Here is a 19,690-nt window from a genome sequence, read left to right as displayed (position 1 = left end):
AAACTCTCGAGAGAAGCGCTGAGGAGCATCGTTGTTCATTTTAATCCACATTCATACCGTTTAAATCCGCGAGCAACCATGCATGGCCATTGCATCCCTTACTAGGGCCTAGTTTTTGATCCCTCTCTCTATAAATTCATTGCAAGACAAGCTGGGCTTGGGTTCACTCTCTCAACTACTAGAAGTGTTCAAACCCAGTCCCTACAATTGGCGCCGTCTGTGGGAAGAAACTCGTGCGTTAGTAAGGACAACAGCCAAGCATGGTAGGATTAGGCCCTCACCAAGGGAGTTCCGATCGACTTGAACCGGCTAAATCCCAGCATCAGGGTAACTATGGCGAACCCAAGCGCGGTCAAAACGAGGAGAACGGACGATTTCGAGAGGGAAGCGTGCATACCTCACAAACTAGCAGAAGCCACACCCGCAGGGGTGGCCACATGCCCCAGAGGCACGATAATGGCCAGGCCACGCAATTGAAAGAGGCTAAGAGCCACGCATCCTAGAGACAAGATGATAAGGTGGCCATGCAACGCTAGATAGATGATTTGAAGAGAAATCTGCGCCATGCACGGCGAAGACGGTCTGAACCCAGCCCTGACTTGCCCTCTGACGACGAAAGTGATGACGACTACAGGCAAAGGTCAAGAACACCCCCGAGTGAGAATTTCTCTCACGAAGAGGAGCGCTACTAGAGGCGTAAATGTAACAGCCCAACTCCTAAGGGCTTAGGAAGTGACCCGTGAGCAGGGCACTCGACTGGCTCTCCAGGTCACCCTTTACGCGTCGTATAGAGGAGGCGATGCTCCCTCGGTGGTTCCAGTAGCCAACCTTCACCGTTTACAACAGTAAAATGAACCCCGTGGAGCATGTGAGCCAGTTCAACCAAAGGATGGCTGTTCACTCTAAGAACGAGGCATTGATGTGCAAAGTCTTCCCATCCAGCTTGGGACCTGTGGCAATGAGGTGGTTCAAATGCTTAAGGACAAATTTTATAGACTCGTACAGACAGCTAACCCAAGCCTTTGGTTCCTGTTTTGTTACGAATAGCAGACTTCCTCAGCCCATAAGCGTGTTACTGTCCCTGTCCATACATGATCATGAGACTCTCAAGGCTTACTCAGACAAGTATTGAGAGATTTATAATGAGCTGGACGACAAGTACGACGATGTCGCCATCAATACATTCAAGAACGGACTACCAATGGGGCATGGCATGAGGAAATCCTTAACCGGTAAGCCCACCACTAGCGTGTGGCAGCTGATGGATCGAATCGATAAATGTAAGCAGGTAGAGGAAGATTTGCTACAGGGCAAGGGGAAGGAGAAGGTTATCCCTTAGGAGAGGAGGGATTTCAGGTCAGACAAGTATAGCAACGCCCGTCCGAGGAGAAATTCCATGGGACAATCTAGAGCGACAAATGCCCAAACTGTCGACGCCATGTTCCGAGAACCATTACACAGGGTGCTGGAAAAGATCAGGAATGAACCATACTTCAAGTGGCCGAACAAGATGTTGGAGGATCCTGAGAGGCGCAATCAGGACCATTACTGCCAATACCACCAGGACCACGGACATGCCACAGAGGACTGCAGGAACCTCTGGAACTACCTGGACTAGCTAATCCGAGATGAAAAACTGAAGCACCTCCTGCACCATTCCAGCAGCCATCAGGGCCAGACCTACTAGGAGCCACAGAGGGACACCGTCATGAGGCAGCCTGCTGGCACGATTAATGTAATCCTGGCTGGGCCAGGAAGAACAGGCACGCGCCCCTCGCGAATGTTGTTTGTGACCCAGGTGCCTGCCAAGGAGTCCTAGTCCGAGTCGAAAAGGGCTAGAAGAGGCTTTCACCCGACCCTAAGCTTTTCCGAGAAGGATAAGGACGGGACCACCCAACCCCACGACGATGCTTTAGTGATTACCCTCAGAATTTGGGACTACATCGTAAAAAGGGTGATGGTGGATGGTGGCAACGTGGCTGAGGTCATGTACCCCGACCTTTATAAAGGGCTGGGGCTAAAGCCGGAAGACCTGACGCCCTATAGCTCTCCCTTGATGAGCTTTGATGGGAAGCTAGTCATCCTAAAGGGCATGATCAGGCTGCCCATCCAAACCGGCCCGAAAGTAGTGGATGTGAACTTTATAGTGGTGGACACGTACTCCCCCTACACTGCCATTATAGGAAGGCCTTGGCTCCACACCTTAGGGGGCGTTATCTCTTCCTTGTACCAAAAGGTGAAATTCCCGTCAAGGGGCCGAGTCCTCGAGATTTGGGGCTGCCAATCCGCGACAAGGCGGTGTATGGTGGCAGCCATCGCGCATCGGCACCATTCAGAGTCCTCGGCCGCCGCGGCCGAAAGCTTATAGCAATTAAGGACCTCGGTGGAGCCAACTGATACGGCCGCCGAGGGAGCAAAATATGAAGACCTAAAGAAAGTAGTCACCGACGACAACCTGGAGAAGTTCTTTCAGGTCGAAACCCAACTGCCTCCCCGGGAGAAGGAGGAGTTGCTTAAGTTCCTTAAGAGGAACCTTGACGTGTTCGCATGGGACCCCTGCGATGCCCTAGGAATTGATCCATCCTTCATCTATCACCACCTTATCATCAACCCGTCTGTGATCCCCAAGAAGCAGCCACCCCGGCGCTTGTCAAAAGAGCACGTTGATGCAATTAGGGAAGAGGTCAATAAGCTTAAGCGCGCAGGGGCTATCAAAGAAGTTTTTCACCCCGAATGGTTGGCCAACACTGTGGTGGTTAAGAAGAAAAGTGAGAAATTGAGGGTTTGTGTAGACTTCACGGACCTGAATAAAGCATGCCTGAAGGACCCCTTCCCAATGCCACGGATAGACCAGCTGGTAGATGCGACCGCAGGCCATCCTCAGATGAGCTTCTTAGATGCCTTTCAGGGCTATCATCAGATCCCACTAGCCTTGGAGGATTAAGAGAAGACAACCTTCGTGACACCTATTGGGAACTACCACTACAAGGTAATGCCATTTGGCCTGAAAAATGCTGGATCTACTTATTAGAGGATGATGACAAGAATGTTCAAGCCGTTGTTGGGCAAAAACATCGAGATCTATGTTGACAATATGGTGGTGAAGAGCAAACTAGTGTCCGAGCATTTGGGGGACCTCGGCTGTATATTCGACGTCTTGAGAAGGCACAGGCTACGCCTAAACGCTTCCAAGTGCTCGTTTGGCGTGGGATCTGGCAAGTTCTTAGGCTACCTCATTACCCACCGGGGGATCGAGGTTGATCCCGACCAAATCAGGGCTATCCATAACCTAAAGCCCCCGCAAAACCCCAAGGAGATCCAGAAGCTCACTGGAATGATTGTGGCTCTGAATCGATTCATTTCCAGGTTGGCTGATAGGTGCAGACCCTTCTATCTCCTGATCAACAAGTGGAAAGGATTCGAGTGATCCGAAGAATGTGGCATGGCCTTCCAGCAACTCAAAGAGTACCTAGCCCGGCCACCCATCATGTCTAATCCGAAGGCCGATGAGGTCCTATACACATACATTGCCATGGCGCTCCACGCTGTGAGCTTGGTGCTGATACGAGATGACAATGGCGTTCAAAAACCAGTTTATTACATTAGCAAGTCGCTGCACGAAGCCGAGGTCAAGTACTTACCCTTGGAGAAAGCCATACTTGCAGTGGTCCACGCTACGCGAAAGCTGCCCCATTATTTCCAAGCTCACACGGTGGTCGTTTTAACCCAACTACCCTTGAAGTAGGTACTTCGGGCTGCCGATTATATGGGAAGGATCGCCAAATGGAATACAATTCTGGGGGCTTTTGACATTAAGTACATGCCTCGGACCTTCGTAAAGGGCCAGGTCCTGGCTGACTTGGTGGCTGAATTTACTGAACCAATCATGGAAGAGGTAGCCGAGAGGAGGGACATGGATGGAAAATCAGTTGGAGCAATCTCTGTCCCTGGGCCCCCGTGCTGGAAGATGTACGTTGATGGCGCCGCAAACCAGAAAGGATCCGGAGTAGGGATAGTCCTATTGTCCCCCGAAAAGTCTATCATAGAGAAATCCCTGAGACTCGGATTCTCGGCCACGAACAATGAAGCCGAATATGAAGCGTTGCTTCAAGGGATGGTTACGGTGCAAAAATTGGGAAGGAAAGGAATAGAAGTGTTCTTGGACTCTCGGCTAGTAATGGGCCAGGTAAATGGAGAGTTGGAAGCTAGAGACGTGAGAATGCAAGAATACTTGAGCTTGGTCAAACGCTTGCAGTCAACCTTCACCCTTTTTAGCTTATCACATGTCTTCAAGAGCGGGAACACCCATGCAGACTCGTTGGCCATGCTCACCACGTTCTTGGCTGGAGATCTGCCACGGACCATACTTGTCGAGCATCTGGAGAGAGCGAGTGGGGTGGAAAGGGCGCGATCCCCATCCATCAAGTCAGTGTAGGACCCAGCTGGATGGATCCCATAGTGAGATTCCTCAAAGACGATGTTCTGCTTGAGGAGAGGTTAGAGGCAAAAAAGATATAAAGGAATGCTTCTCGGTTCTGGTTGTCCGAAGACTACAAGTTGTATAAGCGCTCTTACTCTAGACCATACCTACTGTGCGTCCACCTTAAAGCAGCAGAATTACTACTCAAAGAGCTGCACGAGGGAATCTGCGAGAGCCACACAGGAGGAAGATCCTTGTCCCACTGAGCCGTCACACAAGGATACTGGTGGCCGAGAATGCAAAAAGAGGCCCTGGAGTATGTTAAGAAGTGTGACCAATATCAAAGGTTCGCCTCGAATATTCATCAGCCTGGAGGAGTCCTCAATCCTTTGTCCAGTTCATGGCCATTTGCCCAATGGGGCTTGGACATTGTAGGACCTTTTCCCAGAGCGCCAGGGAATAAGAGGTATCTCTTGGTGGCCACGGACTACTTCACCAAGTGGGTCGAGGTCGAGCCACTGGCCAACATTAGGGATACATATGCAAAGAAATTCCTTTGGAGAAACATCGTCACACGATTTGGGGTCCTTCATACCCTCATTTCGAATAATGGACTCCTATTCGACAGCAAGGCCTTTAAAAGATACTGTTGTGAACTTGGGATCACAAACAAGTACTCAACTCCAGCCTACCCTCAGGGAAATAGACAAGCAGAGACTGTTAATAAGGTCATCGTCAATGGGCTTAAGAAGAGACTGGATGACGCTAAGGGGAGATGGGTGGAGGAGTTGCCCCACTTTCTCTGGACATATCGGACTACGCCATGGCGGTCAACAGGGGAAACACCTTTTGTCATGACTTATGGTGCCGAGGCTGTGATCCCTCTAGAGGCAAACCTCTCAACGCTAAGGACTAGTTCTTTCACTCCAGGCGACAATGATGAACTGCTGGGAAGGAGCCTAGACCTGGTTGACGAACAAAGGGAACGAGCGGTGATCCAACTAGCCTATTACCAACAAAAGCTCAAGTAGGGATATAACGCCAATGTAAAACTCAGACCGCTAGCACCGGGGGACCTGGTGCTGAGAAAAGTCATGGGGGCTACCAAGAACCCATCCTGGGGAAAGTTGGGGCCCAATTAGGAAGGGCCATATCGAATTACCTCGGTGACGGGGATAGGTGCTTACTACCTAGAAGACCTAGATGAAAAGCCTGTACCTCGTCCATGGAATTTAAATAACCTGAAAAGGTATTATTATTAATGAAAAAGTCTCTTTTGATTCAGATTTTAAGCCTATCATGATTATGTATCTCGTGTTTTGACGGTCAGCTTAAGTGTTAGACTGAACCAAGGCCTTGCATGGTCCTCGGACTTAAGCCTATGGGAAAACTAACTACTTTAAAAAAAGACTCTGAGTGTTAGACTGAACCAAGGCCTTGCATGGTCCTCGGACTCAAGCCTATAGGAAAACTAACTACTTCAAAAAGGACTCTAAGTGTTAGACTGAACCAAGGCCTTGCATGATCCTCGGACTTAAGCCTATGGGGAAACTAACTACTTTAAAAAAAGACTCTAAGTGTTAGACTAAACCAAGACCTTGCATGGTCCTCGGACTCAAGCCTATAGGGAAATTAACTATTTCAAAAGAAGACTAAGTGTTAGACTGAACCAAGGCCTTGCATGGTCCTCGGACTCAAGCCTATGAGGAAACTAACTACTTCAAAAAAAGACTCTGAGTGTTAAACTGAACTAAGGCCTTGCATGGTCCTCGGACTCAAACCTATGGAGAAACTAACTACTTCAAAAGAAGACTAAGTGTTAGACTGAACCAAGGCCTTGCATGGTCCTCGGACTCAAGCCTATGGAGAAACTCACTACTTCAAAAAAAAAAAGACTCTAAGTGTTAGACTGAACCAAGGCCTTGCATGGTCCTCGGACTCAAACATATGGGGAAACTAACTACTTCAAAAAAAGAAAAAAAAAAAACTCTAAGTGTTAGACTGAACCAAGCCCTTGCATGGTCCTCAGACTCAAACCTATAGGGAAACTAACTACTTCAAAAGAAGATTAAGTGTTAGACTGAACCAAGGTCTTGCATGGTCCTCAGACTCAAGCCTATGGGAAACCTACTACTTCAAAAAAGACTCCAAGTGTTAGACTGAACCAAGGCCCTACATGGTCCTCGGACTCAAGCCTATGGGGAAATTGACCACCTCAAAAGGGACCTATGTTAGGAAGAATCAAAACCCTACCTAATTCGTGGGACATACAAGGTCTGCCTAAGCATCAAGCAAAGCCTACAAGTAGGCTAATTCAATTCAGTTACTTACTTCAATGACTGTTGTAATCATTGCACGTGATAACGGCCTCCCTTATAGCAAATTAAAAAAAAAAAAAAAAAAAAAAGGTTGAGCCCATGAACACCACTTAAAGCATTTTGGGGGTCGTGGACTTGGTCCTAGTCTAACCCACCCCGAAAGGGGTGAGTGACTGTGGATGCCCTCACGTTATTATAATTACTGTCGTGGATGGCCGAAATACAATTGAAGTTAGGATTATGCAATTAAAAAAGAGAGAATGGATAATACATAAACGAGTAAATAATCACAACAAATAAGAGGAAATGAGACTCGCACTATATTAAGTCCACAGAAGTTACATGGCAAGAGTCACATTACAATGTTCAAAAAAAAAAAAAGAAAAAGAAAAAGGAAGAGACAAAGACAAAGTAAACGGCAAAACAGAAGCAAAGACAAGGCAGATATATCCTTGTAATGCCCAAAACAAGGTGAGACAGGGGCGCCTACTCCTCCCACTCAAATCTTCCCCCCTCTAGTGAGTGGCTGGTCTGTGGCAGCCTCAAGATCCTCTAAGCTCTGACTTAAAGGGATAGCTTGCAAAGGCACGGCTAGGATAGCTGCCTCCTTGGCAGAAGAGGCCTTGGAATCAGAGGAGGGATTTGTAACGTCCTGGGGCGCTTCCTTGTTTGGGCCTTTACTTGATTCAACCACCCCAGGAGGATCACCCCCTTTAACAGGCTCGCCAGCAAGTCCAGCAACCAAGGCTCCCTCTCTTGAAGTAGCACCAGCCTTCTCAACGGCCACCTTAGCCTCAGAGCTATCGGGGGCAGCCTCGTAGATGGCAGGGGGGTAGTACACACTCTTCGCCTTCCACAGGTCGGACGAGGCCTCCACCCTGGCTTGTTTAAGGGCCTCGCTCCAAACTTGTGAACAGTAATGCCTGCATACCCCAGGGACTTAAGCCTTGAAGGCAACTTCCGTCTCGGCTACCCTTGCGGCATAAGCTGCCTCCTCAGCTTCCTCCTTAGAAGCCTGAGCCTCATCCCTACCGAAGTCTGCCTCAGCCTTAGCCCTCAGAGCTTCGTCTTTGGCCCATTTAACCTCATTTTTGGCCCTCTTAGCAGCAGCCAGCTTACTTGTTAGGTCAGCAACCAGATCTTTTGCGATCTTCAGCTGCTCCTCTGCCTCACCTAAACGCCTCGTTTGATCTTGGGCCTGCTTCTGGGCACCAGCAAGGCCTGACACTGCGCTGTCCCGAGCCCTGGTCATTGCCTTTAGCTCCTCCCGAGCCGTGGCGAGGTCAACCTCGGAGATCTTGAGGATCCGAGTGGCCTCCATGCGTTTCTCATGCTCTGCATCCAGGGCCTTTCCTTGGTCGTTGGCCGCCCCCTCCAACCTAAAGGTAGCTTGGACAGCCTACCAATTAGAACAAATTTACAATAAGCTAAGCTCAGAAAAGGAATAAAAACTGAGGTCAGAAAAATCACAAGTGTTAAAGGTCTTACCATTCCTAAGTATCGCTTAAGGCTGAGGAAGACCTGCTTACTCCTCAAAGTCTCCAACTCGGCCATGTCTGCAGGAAGTAACAGGCACCTCTCCAGCGCGTCGGCCACATGCGCACCTTCGCCCTCTCTAAAATCCCTGAGGGAGGAGTCATCCCTCAGAGGCTCCCCATGGAGCATTGGGGCGGGAAACCAGGCCTGAGCCTCAGCTTGGGCATTGACCTGTCTATCCTGGCCTAGGGGGCCTATCTTCAGCTGTTTTGAGGGCCGCCGAGTGTCGTCCCCCTCCTGCGTGGACCCAGACTTGTCCCCAATAGGCCTTTTGCCCTTATCCTTTTTCTGCTTAGGATTAATGGACTCGGGCCTGGACGGCAGACTCATCTGAGGTGGAGGAAGAGGAAGCTTGGATTGGGCAGAGGCCGACCTAGTCTGGGCAGGCTGAGTCTTGGGAGGAAGTGGAGGAGGAAGCTTCGGCTGGGACTTCCTCAGTTGGCCTTCGATCAGGTTATACAGATTAGATGGGGGTTTCCTCTTGTAACCCATCTCAGGCCGAGGAGAGGTTTCTGATGAGAGGAAATCCGTTTCGGTCAGACGAGGGTCACCCAAGTCTCCAGGAGGGTTCTCAGACTGGTGGACTTGACCAAATACGTCAAACTCGTCCTCAGCAGGGCCAAAATCAGCGACTTCCTCTTCCCTCTGTAGGTTTTCTTCTGTGGCCTCCGCGAATCTGTGGGAGAAAGAGGGGCCTGCTAATGTGACGCCTTTTGGAGTAGAGGGCTCCTCGGGGAACAGGAACCCGTGCTCGGTTACAGTGATTTTTGGCAGCCGAGGGTCTTTTGCCTTAATCACGTGCTTGGGAGCCGCAAACGATTTTTGAATCGGGGTGTATCCCAAGATTTTGTGAGTGGCTCTAACTTGATGGTCAGCTTCGTTCTCGAAAATTGCTGCCCTTAGCACTTTCTGCAAATCCTCCCTATTGATCAGGCTGAAGTGATGCTCGTAGGCGTGCAGGTCTGCAGAAAGAAGACACATTCATGTTAGTAACCAAACGGAGCAAATTGCACCAACAGTAAATAAATAAATAATAAAAATAATAAAAAACTTGAACCCCCTCCTACTCCTTCTGCCCCACCTGGTGTCCCCTCCGTCATTGGGCAGTGAAGGCCATCGTGCCACTCTCCGGACACGATGAGAAAATCCTTGTTCAGCCCCTTGCTGGACTCAAAAAGGCACTGGATAAGCTGGACCCTATCGTGCCTTGTCTTCATGTAATACGACTTGCCCTTTAGGTGCTGAAGGTTGTAACACCAGTTTACGTCGTGATGGGTCAACCTTAGCCCTACCTTCTCGTTCAGGGCGACCACATAACCTAGAATTTTGAAAATGTTGGTGGCGCACTAAGTGGGGGCTAGCCGAAAGTACGTAAGGTAGCCCCTCATCACCGTCCTCATGGGGATTCTTATGCCACCTCACCCTCCTTCCTCCGAAGGAGCCACTCCCCCTTCTCACAATACCTCAAGCCCACGTTATTAGGTATCTTATAGTCGGCGATGAATTTCTCCATTGCCTCCTCAGTGTAGACATACTTCTTAAATCTACCCATCCCAAGTAACACCTAAAAGAACTAAGAAAGAGCAGATGAAAGAGAAGGAGGAGTAGAGAGGAAGAAAGCTTAGAGAGGGATAGAGTAACTTACAGAAATGAGGAGAAGCTCCTCGAACGGGCTTTTTGTACTGGAGATGTAAGTGAAAATTTGGCTGGACTCAAGATATACGTGCAAGAACTCTTGATTGCGAATGAAAAAGGGGAAAAAGCAGTTCCAGTGGGTATATATACCCTAAATCGAGGAGCCGTGCGGATTTTCCCGCCCATAAATGTGAGGCGAGTCTCCACCGTTAGATTGGCATCATCTCGTTAAACGTGGGGAGCACAGAGCCGTCTGAATTTAATGAAGGACACGTTGTGTGCCCTAAAGCGTCAGCAACGCGCCTTGGGCAAATGAAAAGACCCCAACACTGACTGAGGACAAGACTCGATTGGACACGAAATCGGCCCGAAGATGTCAAAATCCTCCTCCCCCCCTGAGGATGCAGATAGCAAGATTTTGAGGGGCTATTGTTGAGCCAGGGAGTCAGACAGCCCCAGCCCACTTCGAACCAGGCCCGAAGGCCCACGCCGAGGATATATCTAGGGTCCGAGGATGAATGTAAAAAGCCCAGGTGCCCAAGAAACAATGCCGAGGACGACTCTGTCCTCGGAAAGCCGAGACCATAAAGTGAACAGGCAACACACCATCAAGGGGAGTCTTCCTGAATATCCAAAGAGAAAAGAGCAAGTACCACGCGTCAGCAATGGAAGCATGGTGGAGGAGCAATTCCAGGATGAACTGTCACCTCCACATTAAATGCCCATAACTAACATCCTGGCCGCATTAACGAGGAGGGAACTCTAAAACAGTGCTGCCTTGATTGTTGCAACCCACAGGAGGAATGGGAAGGCGGCTGATGGGACAGGCACTCAAGTAGTGGCCTGGTTGCTCAACAAGTGTGGGGCTAGGATCAATTGAGAGAGGAGTATATAATGGAATGGATCCCTCTTGAAGAAAAGGGAGATCTAGAGGAAAGAACACTGTAGCAACCTGAATTCTCCCGGAATCTCTTGTAACCAATCACAAAAAAAGTAGTAAGAACTGCAAGCTCCCAAGAGAAGGGCCGAGGAGCATCGTTGTTCATTTTAATCCATGTTCATACCGTTTAAATCCACGAGCAACCATGCATGGCCGTTGCATATCTCACTAGGGCCTAGTTCTTGATCCCGCTCTCTATAAATTCATTGCAGGGCTAGCTAGGCTTGGGTCTACTCTCTCAACTACTAGAAATGTTCAAACCCAGTCCCTACATATATGTTGTGTAAAACATAAAAGATACAACCAAGCTTGAGTTTAGATAAAGCTGAAAGTTCCTTTCAGTTGCATTTGCATCTTTGTTAGTGGGTTCTGTGTACTGTTCACAAGACCTCTAACTACTTTTTTTAGCAAAATTTTTATTAAAATTAAGTTCCACAACACTACTTACACATTTAAAAATTATTTTGCTATAAGTATCCAAACGATATGAATACGTGTTTTAATTTTTCTGGTTCCAGTGTACAACCAAGCTAACTCAAATATAAAAACTACATTGAGGCCTTAGATTTTTGGGTTAGCCCAATGCTACCCAAACTCTTTATAAATATCCAAGTTGCACTAGTAGCATAATCTTCACTTAATATTGTTTTGGTAATTTTTCCTAAAAGCTAATTCGTGGTTAGTTTAATTAACATGATGATGTAGTCCTATAGTGACTATGTTGTGGTAATTATAACACAAAATGAGTACTGGGATGGTAAATAGAAGATAGATGGCAACCATTGAAGAGTAGAAAAAGACTTTGAGGAGAAATTAAACTTTTAAACATTGTTGTGTGCTTTGAGGACAAAATAGATATTTTCGAAAATCTTTGATAGTGCTTGTCAATAACCCAAACTTTATATATATTTTTTCTACTTTACTCTTATATTTTTGTTGTGTTTCAAATAACTTTTCACTAACAAAGCCTACACTTTTATTCTTGTGATAAATTAAACCATGTGTACTTTTATATGATATACTTTTTTTATTGAGATTTTAAATGGCCCTTTTTTTTATAAAATAATTCAATAATTAATTAATTATATCAATGGGAGCAGTGGCGGAGCTAGGATTTCAGTTTAGGAAGGGCAAGATTAAAAAAATAATAATAAAAGAGCCTAAAATTATTAATCGATATTAATAATAAAATTATAAACAACAATAATTGTCATAAAAAATCTATTAAAATTTAAATAATTGTAAAATAAATAAACAATTGTAAAACATTCCTAACAATCAATCATCAAAGTAAGAGATTAATCTATATACATCAAATTTAGACATTTAATTTGATTCCTCAAAATTAATTGAGAAAATAAATTTCAACTTTTCTTTCTCTATTCTTCTAATTATTTAAAATTTGGATTTATGATAAAAATCAAAATTTGAAACTATGAAAATGCAAGAAATGAAGGAGAAATAAATAATGGATGCTTTACTGCTTTAGTGCCATACAAGATATTTTATTATTATTATTTTGTGTAAAGTTTGAGTTCCACGTGGTTAAACTAAAATGAAATGAAAGAAGTTTGGATAAGTAAAAAGAAATTATTGAAATTGGTTAAAAGTCTAAACAGGTTTGTTGGTAGTGACATTTATTTTGTGTAAGGCTCATTGTTTAAAGTGAGAGGAGTTGTTTAAGTAATACTACAAAATCTCACAATATTTTTACGATAAATTAAAATATCAGTATATCATTAGTCAAAATAAAAACAAAATATATCTATCTTGAGATCCATCTCAACCTAAAAATAAAAGTATTGTAAAAATTTGTTGTGTTTTAAACTTTTATTTATTTCATGTTAGAAGTATGGTTTGCTTTATAGAAAAATACAAAGGATTTTTTTGGGTGGAGTAGGGGGGGGGGGGGGTTTAACTTTTCATTTCAGTCATCCATAAATATTATAATGATAAAGTAATTCTATAATTAATTTTATTTAATTTTTAAAGCTAAGAGACCAAATTGATAATTGATATTTAAGGGACCATATTAAAATTTATTCTTTTTTATTATAGAAAAAAGGCCAAATTATACTTAAAAAGACCATAGCTGGAGAATCAAATTAAAATAAATAAATAACTAATTTAACGTACATATTTTTGAAAAGTATACCTTTATTATATTATAGATAGTATATGAAACCTAATGCATCCTATAATAAAAGGAAAATAAAACTGATTTAACTAAATGCAGATAGAAGTAGGCAACATTTTTTTTTGCTAGAATAGATTTAAAAAAAGATTAACTAGCTTTACCGTTTACATTATTAAAAAAAAAAAAGGAAATAACATTTTTACCGTAAAAATATATTTAAAAATTGGTTAGAGATTATAAATAGTTTATTAAGTTTTAACACATAATCGATTTTTTTTTTTTTTTGAGAAACAACACATAATCGATTTTTTTGTGTTTAATTAATTAATTAATTTTTTTTTAATTAATTAATTTTGTTTCTTTTGATACATATATTTTTAAAGCCCATTTTTACTTTATATTTAATAATTATTTTCTTAACAAAATAAAATCAACAGAATTAAGTTAATCCAAACACAAAATAAGGAAAACAAAATACTCCATTAAATAGAGAGATAGATAGAGAGAACGAGGGAGGAGACTGGAGTGAGAGATGGCATCGACGGTGGTGAAGTACGTGTTGCAGTCGATCAAAGAGAAAGGCCTCCGTAGCTTCTACAGAGAGCTCAAGGACGAAGGCTTCGTGTAAATTCCTCACTCGATTCTCTTTCTTTCTTTTCATATTCCTATTTCACCTCAATCTCTCATTTCTATATATATATATATATATATATTTTTTTTTTTTTCTTTCTAATATGTGAAAGATCTCAAATCTTCCTCAGCTTTCTCTGCTTTCAATTTTTTGAGCTAGCGGAACGGATCGAATATAAGAATTAAAAAAAAAAAAATTTATCGAGTTTCATATCTGTCTTATACGATGTTTGGTTGCTGAGAAAATGTAGGAAACGAAATGAAACTAATATTTGAAACACTGTATAACATTTTTGTTGGGAATTATAGGGCTAAGCATTTCATTTCAGTTCCTGGAATTCGTGTCAATTTTAGGAGCAGCCAAACAGAGACTATCCGAATGGCTATGGTTATTTTTATTTGTTTGTAAATAAGAATTCACTTGAAGGATCAATAAAATTAATTGGCAAATCGTGTTCGGCACTTGCTTCGGCGAAATGTGTGTTGAAATTATTAGCTTGGCTCTCACTTCACTTTGATGGGTTTCCATGTAATTTTTTTTTTTTTTTTTTTTTAAATCTTTGAGCTGTACTTACTGCTTTCTTCTTCTTTTTTTCATTTTACAGGAAATGCCTTTCTGATGGGAACCTTTTGTAAGTCAAATTAATGCTTAATACTTTACAAATTTTGTTGACTAATTAAAGGATTTAGGAATGAACATGGTGACATAATTGAATGGTTTTTGGAGTTTATCTCACTGTGCACTTTGTTGATATTATTAGTATTGTTAGATATATGGGTTTGGTGAATAGGAGACCCATCAATTGAATTTTCTTTGCATATAGTTTTCAATGATGTTGTGTTATCTAAGGTAATGAACATTGAGAGGGAAGTATTATGGGTCAGTTTAATACTCTTAAGGAAAGCAGAAAACATTCCAAGCTGCTGGGTAAGAAACCAGTAGTATTTTGCTTCCTTTGAATAATCATTTTACAAATTTCCCCCCTTTCATTGACATTTATTTTTGATAAGTAATACACTTGCAAACAGGATGTGTACCAAGGTAGGAAAAAGAAAAAAAAAAAAAAAAAACAGAACTAAGAAATATGAAGACTGCATCTATCAAGCAAATCAGAGAAAGAAGAAAAAAGAAAATTCCCCGAAGCATTTGTCCACCCAAACAAGGTTTGGAAGAAAGACATCTTTAAAGTCTTGAATTGACCTCTCGGTTCCTTCAAATGTCAGTGCATTCCTCTCCCTCCAACTACCACACATCAGACAACGAGGGACCATATTCCAAATCACCCCATTTCTATGTTTACTAAACTTTCCTGGCCAGCTAGCTAGGAGACATCCTTGGGCATGGCCCAAGATAACCCCAAAAGTGCAAACATCATATTCCACAGCTCTATGGCTATCGGGCAATGCAAGAGAGTAAATGATTTATAGACTCCCCTGCCTTCTTACACATACAACACCAATCAATAATGACCAGCCGACGATTCCTCAAATTGTCAAGATTCTCCCCAACACTGCTGTCCAAACAAAGAAATTGATCTTTGAAGGCACTTTGGAGCTCCACACAATCTTTCAGGGAAAAGACACCTGGGATGGGGATTGTAAAACTTTATAGTAAGTTCTCACATAAAAAATTCCCCAAGAAGCCAGTTTCCACCACATCTCATCTGCACCTTCTCCTTTCCACACACCAGAATACAGCAAGTCCATAAAGGAGGCAGCAGACTCTAATTCCCAATTTTGAACCGATCGAATGAAGATAATATTCCAGAAGTAGGTTGGATCACCACTACTGGCCACCCTTCCTTACCCTTTCATTGACATTTATAAGGTGCCCATAGGCCCTCAAGTACTGATTCGTCAGTGGGTAAAGGTTACTATGGTCATGTCTAGGTTGGATCACCATGACTGGCCTCCCATCCTTGTGGGTAAATTTGTGTCCTTCCTCTATGAAAATTTGATTGATCAGAAATAGACTCCCTTGAGAGTATTCTGGAGCGGCTTTATAAGGTTGAATTAGAGAACTGAATATGTTCCTGAATTACTAGTTATACTGGTTGAACTTGTTGATGTTGATGTTTTTAACATATCAGAGAAAAAAGATGTGCAATTTTTCTTCACCACTAATTTAAGCTTAAACCAAGATTTTGGGGTGTGGGGGGGGGAGGGGGAAGAAGAGAGAAAGCATCTCAGTGAAGAGCATCTATTATCACCTTTTGGAAATCAGATGCCATACTGAAATTTACATCTTATTCTAACTTTAGCAAAGTTCTCGTAACTGGAGTTTTGACATATATGTTGATGATAAAACCTTGTTTTTGATAATTGTCTTCCACCCTACACATATGATCCAATATTTTTAGGTTTCCAAAGGACGTAAGAATCCCAATCCCATGCTATTTTTTCCTTAAGATTCTTCTATCCACACTGTGTCCCGTTTAATAGGTAGGCAATAGCAACTTGTTCATTTTATGAAAGGATTTCATAGGTGTTTGACACATTGTCAGACATGTACTCATGTCAGCAGCTATATATGCCTACTTTTACATTTGTGCTTTATCTTTTGATAATTTTATGTTTATATTTCTTACACTTTTATTTATTTATTTATATCTCCATATGAACTCTGAGCAGGCATTTATCAGTTATTGTCTCTAACTCTCTATATTGCCTGCTTCCTCAATCTTCATATGTCAAATGATATAATTGTATTACAAAATCTGTCTTTTTATTCAGCAGTTCTAATGTGTTTTTGTTTGGCTGATTCAGGCAGACCAAGATCCACAATTTAAAGGGGAATCTTGTGGGTATTGATAAATTTGGTAACAAGTATTATGAGAACCGTAACCTTCAGTCTGGTTAGTGTTTCTCTCTGTGTTTCAGCTATATGCTTACTTACTATTGCAATGGCATTACGTGGAGATCAAATGCAAAAAAGATCCTTGCATTTTATAATTTTATTATTTGTTGCTGATTTAAACTTGAGCAGAACAAGAAAAAGTTTTTTTCCCCTTCTCTTGCACGAGAATGATTACACTGTAGTTGGCTATGCCTTGGATATGGATTCTTTCATAGTGTTATTCGGGGTGTTTGGAAGTCATTTAAAAATGAGGCTATTTAGTTTTTGAATGATGATGATGAATATTTGAGTCTTCATAATGTCATGGAGTTTTAAAATAACCATGATGCATGTGGCCAGGTAGATTCCATGAATGTTGTTTCAGAAGATAAAATAAAAAGAAAGAAGAAAAAAAATGTCGATTTTGTTTTAATGGGGTGTCCAAATGATCTAATTGATTGTCCATCTATGCACAAGCATGTTTTAATGCACAAGCATGTTTTGATGTTAGAATATGGGCCCAGAAGAGCCCATGATCTCTATGCTTTGGTGTTAGAAGCACACGAAGTTGATAGCTTTCTTTTTCTTTTTCTTTTTTCGAAATATTTCTGTCTTCCATTATTCCTATATTATGATGGAAATTTGATTTTCTTCCTGTTCGGTGGGAATATGCTGCTTATTATGTGCTATTCATTTATCATAATACGTTGGGATTTCTATGGCCGGTTCAAGATGTTTGTAGCTTTATGGCACATTCTTTCATCAGCATGGACACATTGCTTTGCCAGTGTTCTTTTAAGACAATAAGACAAACCTTTTTTGATCTCTTTTAAAGAAAAGAAGAAAAAACTGCTTGGTTAGGTATTGGTTGCCTGTAAACTTGAGCAGTGCTCTGTAGTTCAGCATTATCCAATTAAATCATGCCTTAATCCATAAGATCCATCACTGTCAACAAGAGTTAATTTAATGCTGTAAAATCTAGAAATTTTGCATCTTTTTAATTAAGTTTGGAGGATACCATCTTTTATAGGTTACCATTGTTTCTGTATTTTTGCTTGATGTATTTCTACAGCTTGTGATTTTCTGGGGGGTTTGTAGGGCGGCACAGGTGGGTGGAATATGCAGAGAAGAGTCGCTACAATGCTTCTCAGGTGCCAGCAGAATGGCATGGTTGGCTCCATGTCATAACTGATCGCACTGGAGATGAGGCAAGATCTTTTTCTTACTTTATGTGATACCATATTTTGAGAAAACATGTAGTTAACAAAGAATGCATTTTTTCAGCTTCTGATGCTGAAACCAAAGAGGTATGGGTTAGAGCACAAGGAAAACTTTTCTGGAGAGGGTGAGGAGTTAATCTATCATTCCAAGGGGCATGCCCTTAATAAAGGGCAGAGAGACTGGACCAGGTACCAACCATGGGAACCCACCAAGCCCTAAGCTATTCCTTCGACAAAATTTCCCAGTAAAACTTGAAAATCTTCTGGATATTTGTCTCCCATTTTCATGAATAAATGTATTGTACCATTTTGAAGCTTTAGAATTTTTGGCACATGTTTCAGTAGAAGAGAACAGTGAATCATTTGTCTTTTTCATCTGATTAATGAAACCTATCGTGAAATGTTTCATTGATTAGCAAAAAAGTACATATAAATTCGTCATTCTATGATCCCTCATTGGGTCATCATTGATGTAAGGCTGCTGGACTTTTCTTTCCCCCTCTTTTGGAGCAATGAGGACTGACTTTTTATGTTTATATTAACTATAAATTGTTGTCAACTCAAATGATATTGGTCTCAAAAGTGATCCTCCATTAAGGGAAAGTGCATAGGCCGAGCCGCAGAGGTTGAGGATTAACTGACAGCAAAATTGTTGATACTAATATTTGCTCCAAATTCCATCCGATACTGGATCAAATTATTGATGAGTTATATCTTGAATAAGATTGATAGTTTGTTTATATGTGGAATGTTTTTTTTTTTGGTCAAGGCAGCACCTGTCTAGATATGGGTTTTTCTTTAACAGAGGCATCGAATGTTTGTTGGTCTATTTAGTCAAAACAATGGGATGTTCATTGAAATTCAGTAGAACTTAATGATGGTTGCCAAACTTTCAAGAGTTAGTGAAGTTGATGTTTGAACTTTGAACTCAAATTATTTGGTATTTTGAGGATATCAGTTATGGCTTAATGCTTGATAACAAAAATTCCAGCCCAGGTTTCTTTTTGGATCTCCTAGAAAGCGCCCACGTGGAATGGGCCATGCAATCCTTTCGTTTCTCGTTTGACTATGAAATGAGATTAAAGACCAGGAAAAATGTTGAAAAATAAAAATAAAAATAAAAACTTTCTTAATCCAAAGGCATAGATTCGTGGGAGAAGTATGGATAAGAACAAAATCTCAGCAAGAACTCTTTGCGAAAGAAAACACATGCCTTAATTGTAAATCCCAAATAAAGGACTTTTCCCATAATTAGACTCAAGTAAATCGTTTGCATATTATTAGATTGAGAAACAAAGGCTACCAAACCATATTTTTACCAGTTTACTGTGTTGAATGGTAAGGACGTAAGGTGTAAACAATTATATTTAACAGTATGTTGTTGGGCATCCGATTTTCTGAGTCCAACTGGTACTAAAAGAAAAGGGTTGGGACTTGTGAGTCTTGAGACATGAGAGTATGAGAAGTTTAGAAGATCAACTAAACAACAAAAGTATCTCTCTTTAACACAAAATAAAAAGTAGGTCCAGCGGCAACACCATGCTAACTTTCAAAGCAGATTTGATTTCAGTTCGGTACACTGTTGACTAAAAGACATAGAGACATTTTAAATTTTTTAAATTTTTTTTTTGGGATATTTCAGATTTAATTTTATAATTAATAGTTGGGGTGGGATTGGAACCTTGGTTTTCTTGACAGTTTCTTCTAGATTACTGCACCATTGGCGCATGGGGTTTCGAAAGTGTATCATATTTAAGAAGTGGAATAGTCTGGTAAAAAACTAAAACACCACTTATTTATATTAAAAAAATTGAGACTCTTCAGTAAGACTCATGTTTTCAACTTTTGCCGCCAGAGATGGTGAGAGAAAAAAGAATTTTTAGGCTTTAGAAGTTCCACCAGAATTTGATTTTTTTTTTTTTTTTTTTTTTTACCTAGCTGAAATTTTTAAGAAATATTAGTATAGGTTTATGTGGGGGAAAAAAGCCCAAATCTACTTAATGGGCCCGGAACCCCCT

General features: G+C 41.9%; 1 protein-coding gene across 1 annotated transcript; it reads left to right on the top strand.

The window, feature by feature from the left end:
* Positions 1 to 13,436: 13,436 nt before the first annotated feature.
* LOC112000400 (probable NADH dehydrogenase [ubiquinone] 1 alpha subcomplex subunit 12) lies at positions 13,437 to 18,208 on the top strand. The gene is made up of 5 exons (XM_024032524.2): positions 13,437 to 13,610; positions 14,222 to 14,248; positions 16,383 to 16,471; positions 17,551 to 17,660; positions 17,737 to 18,208. Exons 1-5 carry the CDS (start codon positions 13,519 to 13,521, stop codon positions 17,890 to 17,892), a joined length of 474 nt encoding a protein of 157 aa, XP_023888292.1. The 5' UTR covers positions 13,437 to 13,518; the 3' UTR covers positions 17,893 to 18,208.
* The last annotated feature ends 1,482 nt before the right edge of the window (positions 18,209 to 19,690 follow it).

Source organism: Quercus suber, unplaced genomic scaffold (genome assembly GCF_002906115.3).
Source record: "Quercus suber isolate HL8 unplaced genomic scaffold, Cork oak 2.0 scaffold_155, whole genome shotgun sequence".
NCBI lineage: Eukaryota > Viridiplantae > Streptophyta > Magnoliopsida > Fagales > Fagaceae > Quercus > Quercus suber.
Note: the sequence above shows the minus strand (reverse complement) of the source record. Positions and strands in the feature narration are given on the sequence as shown.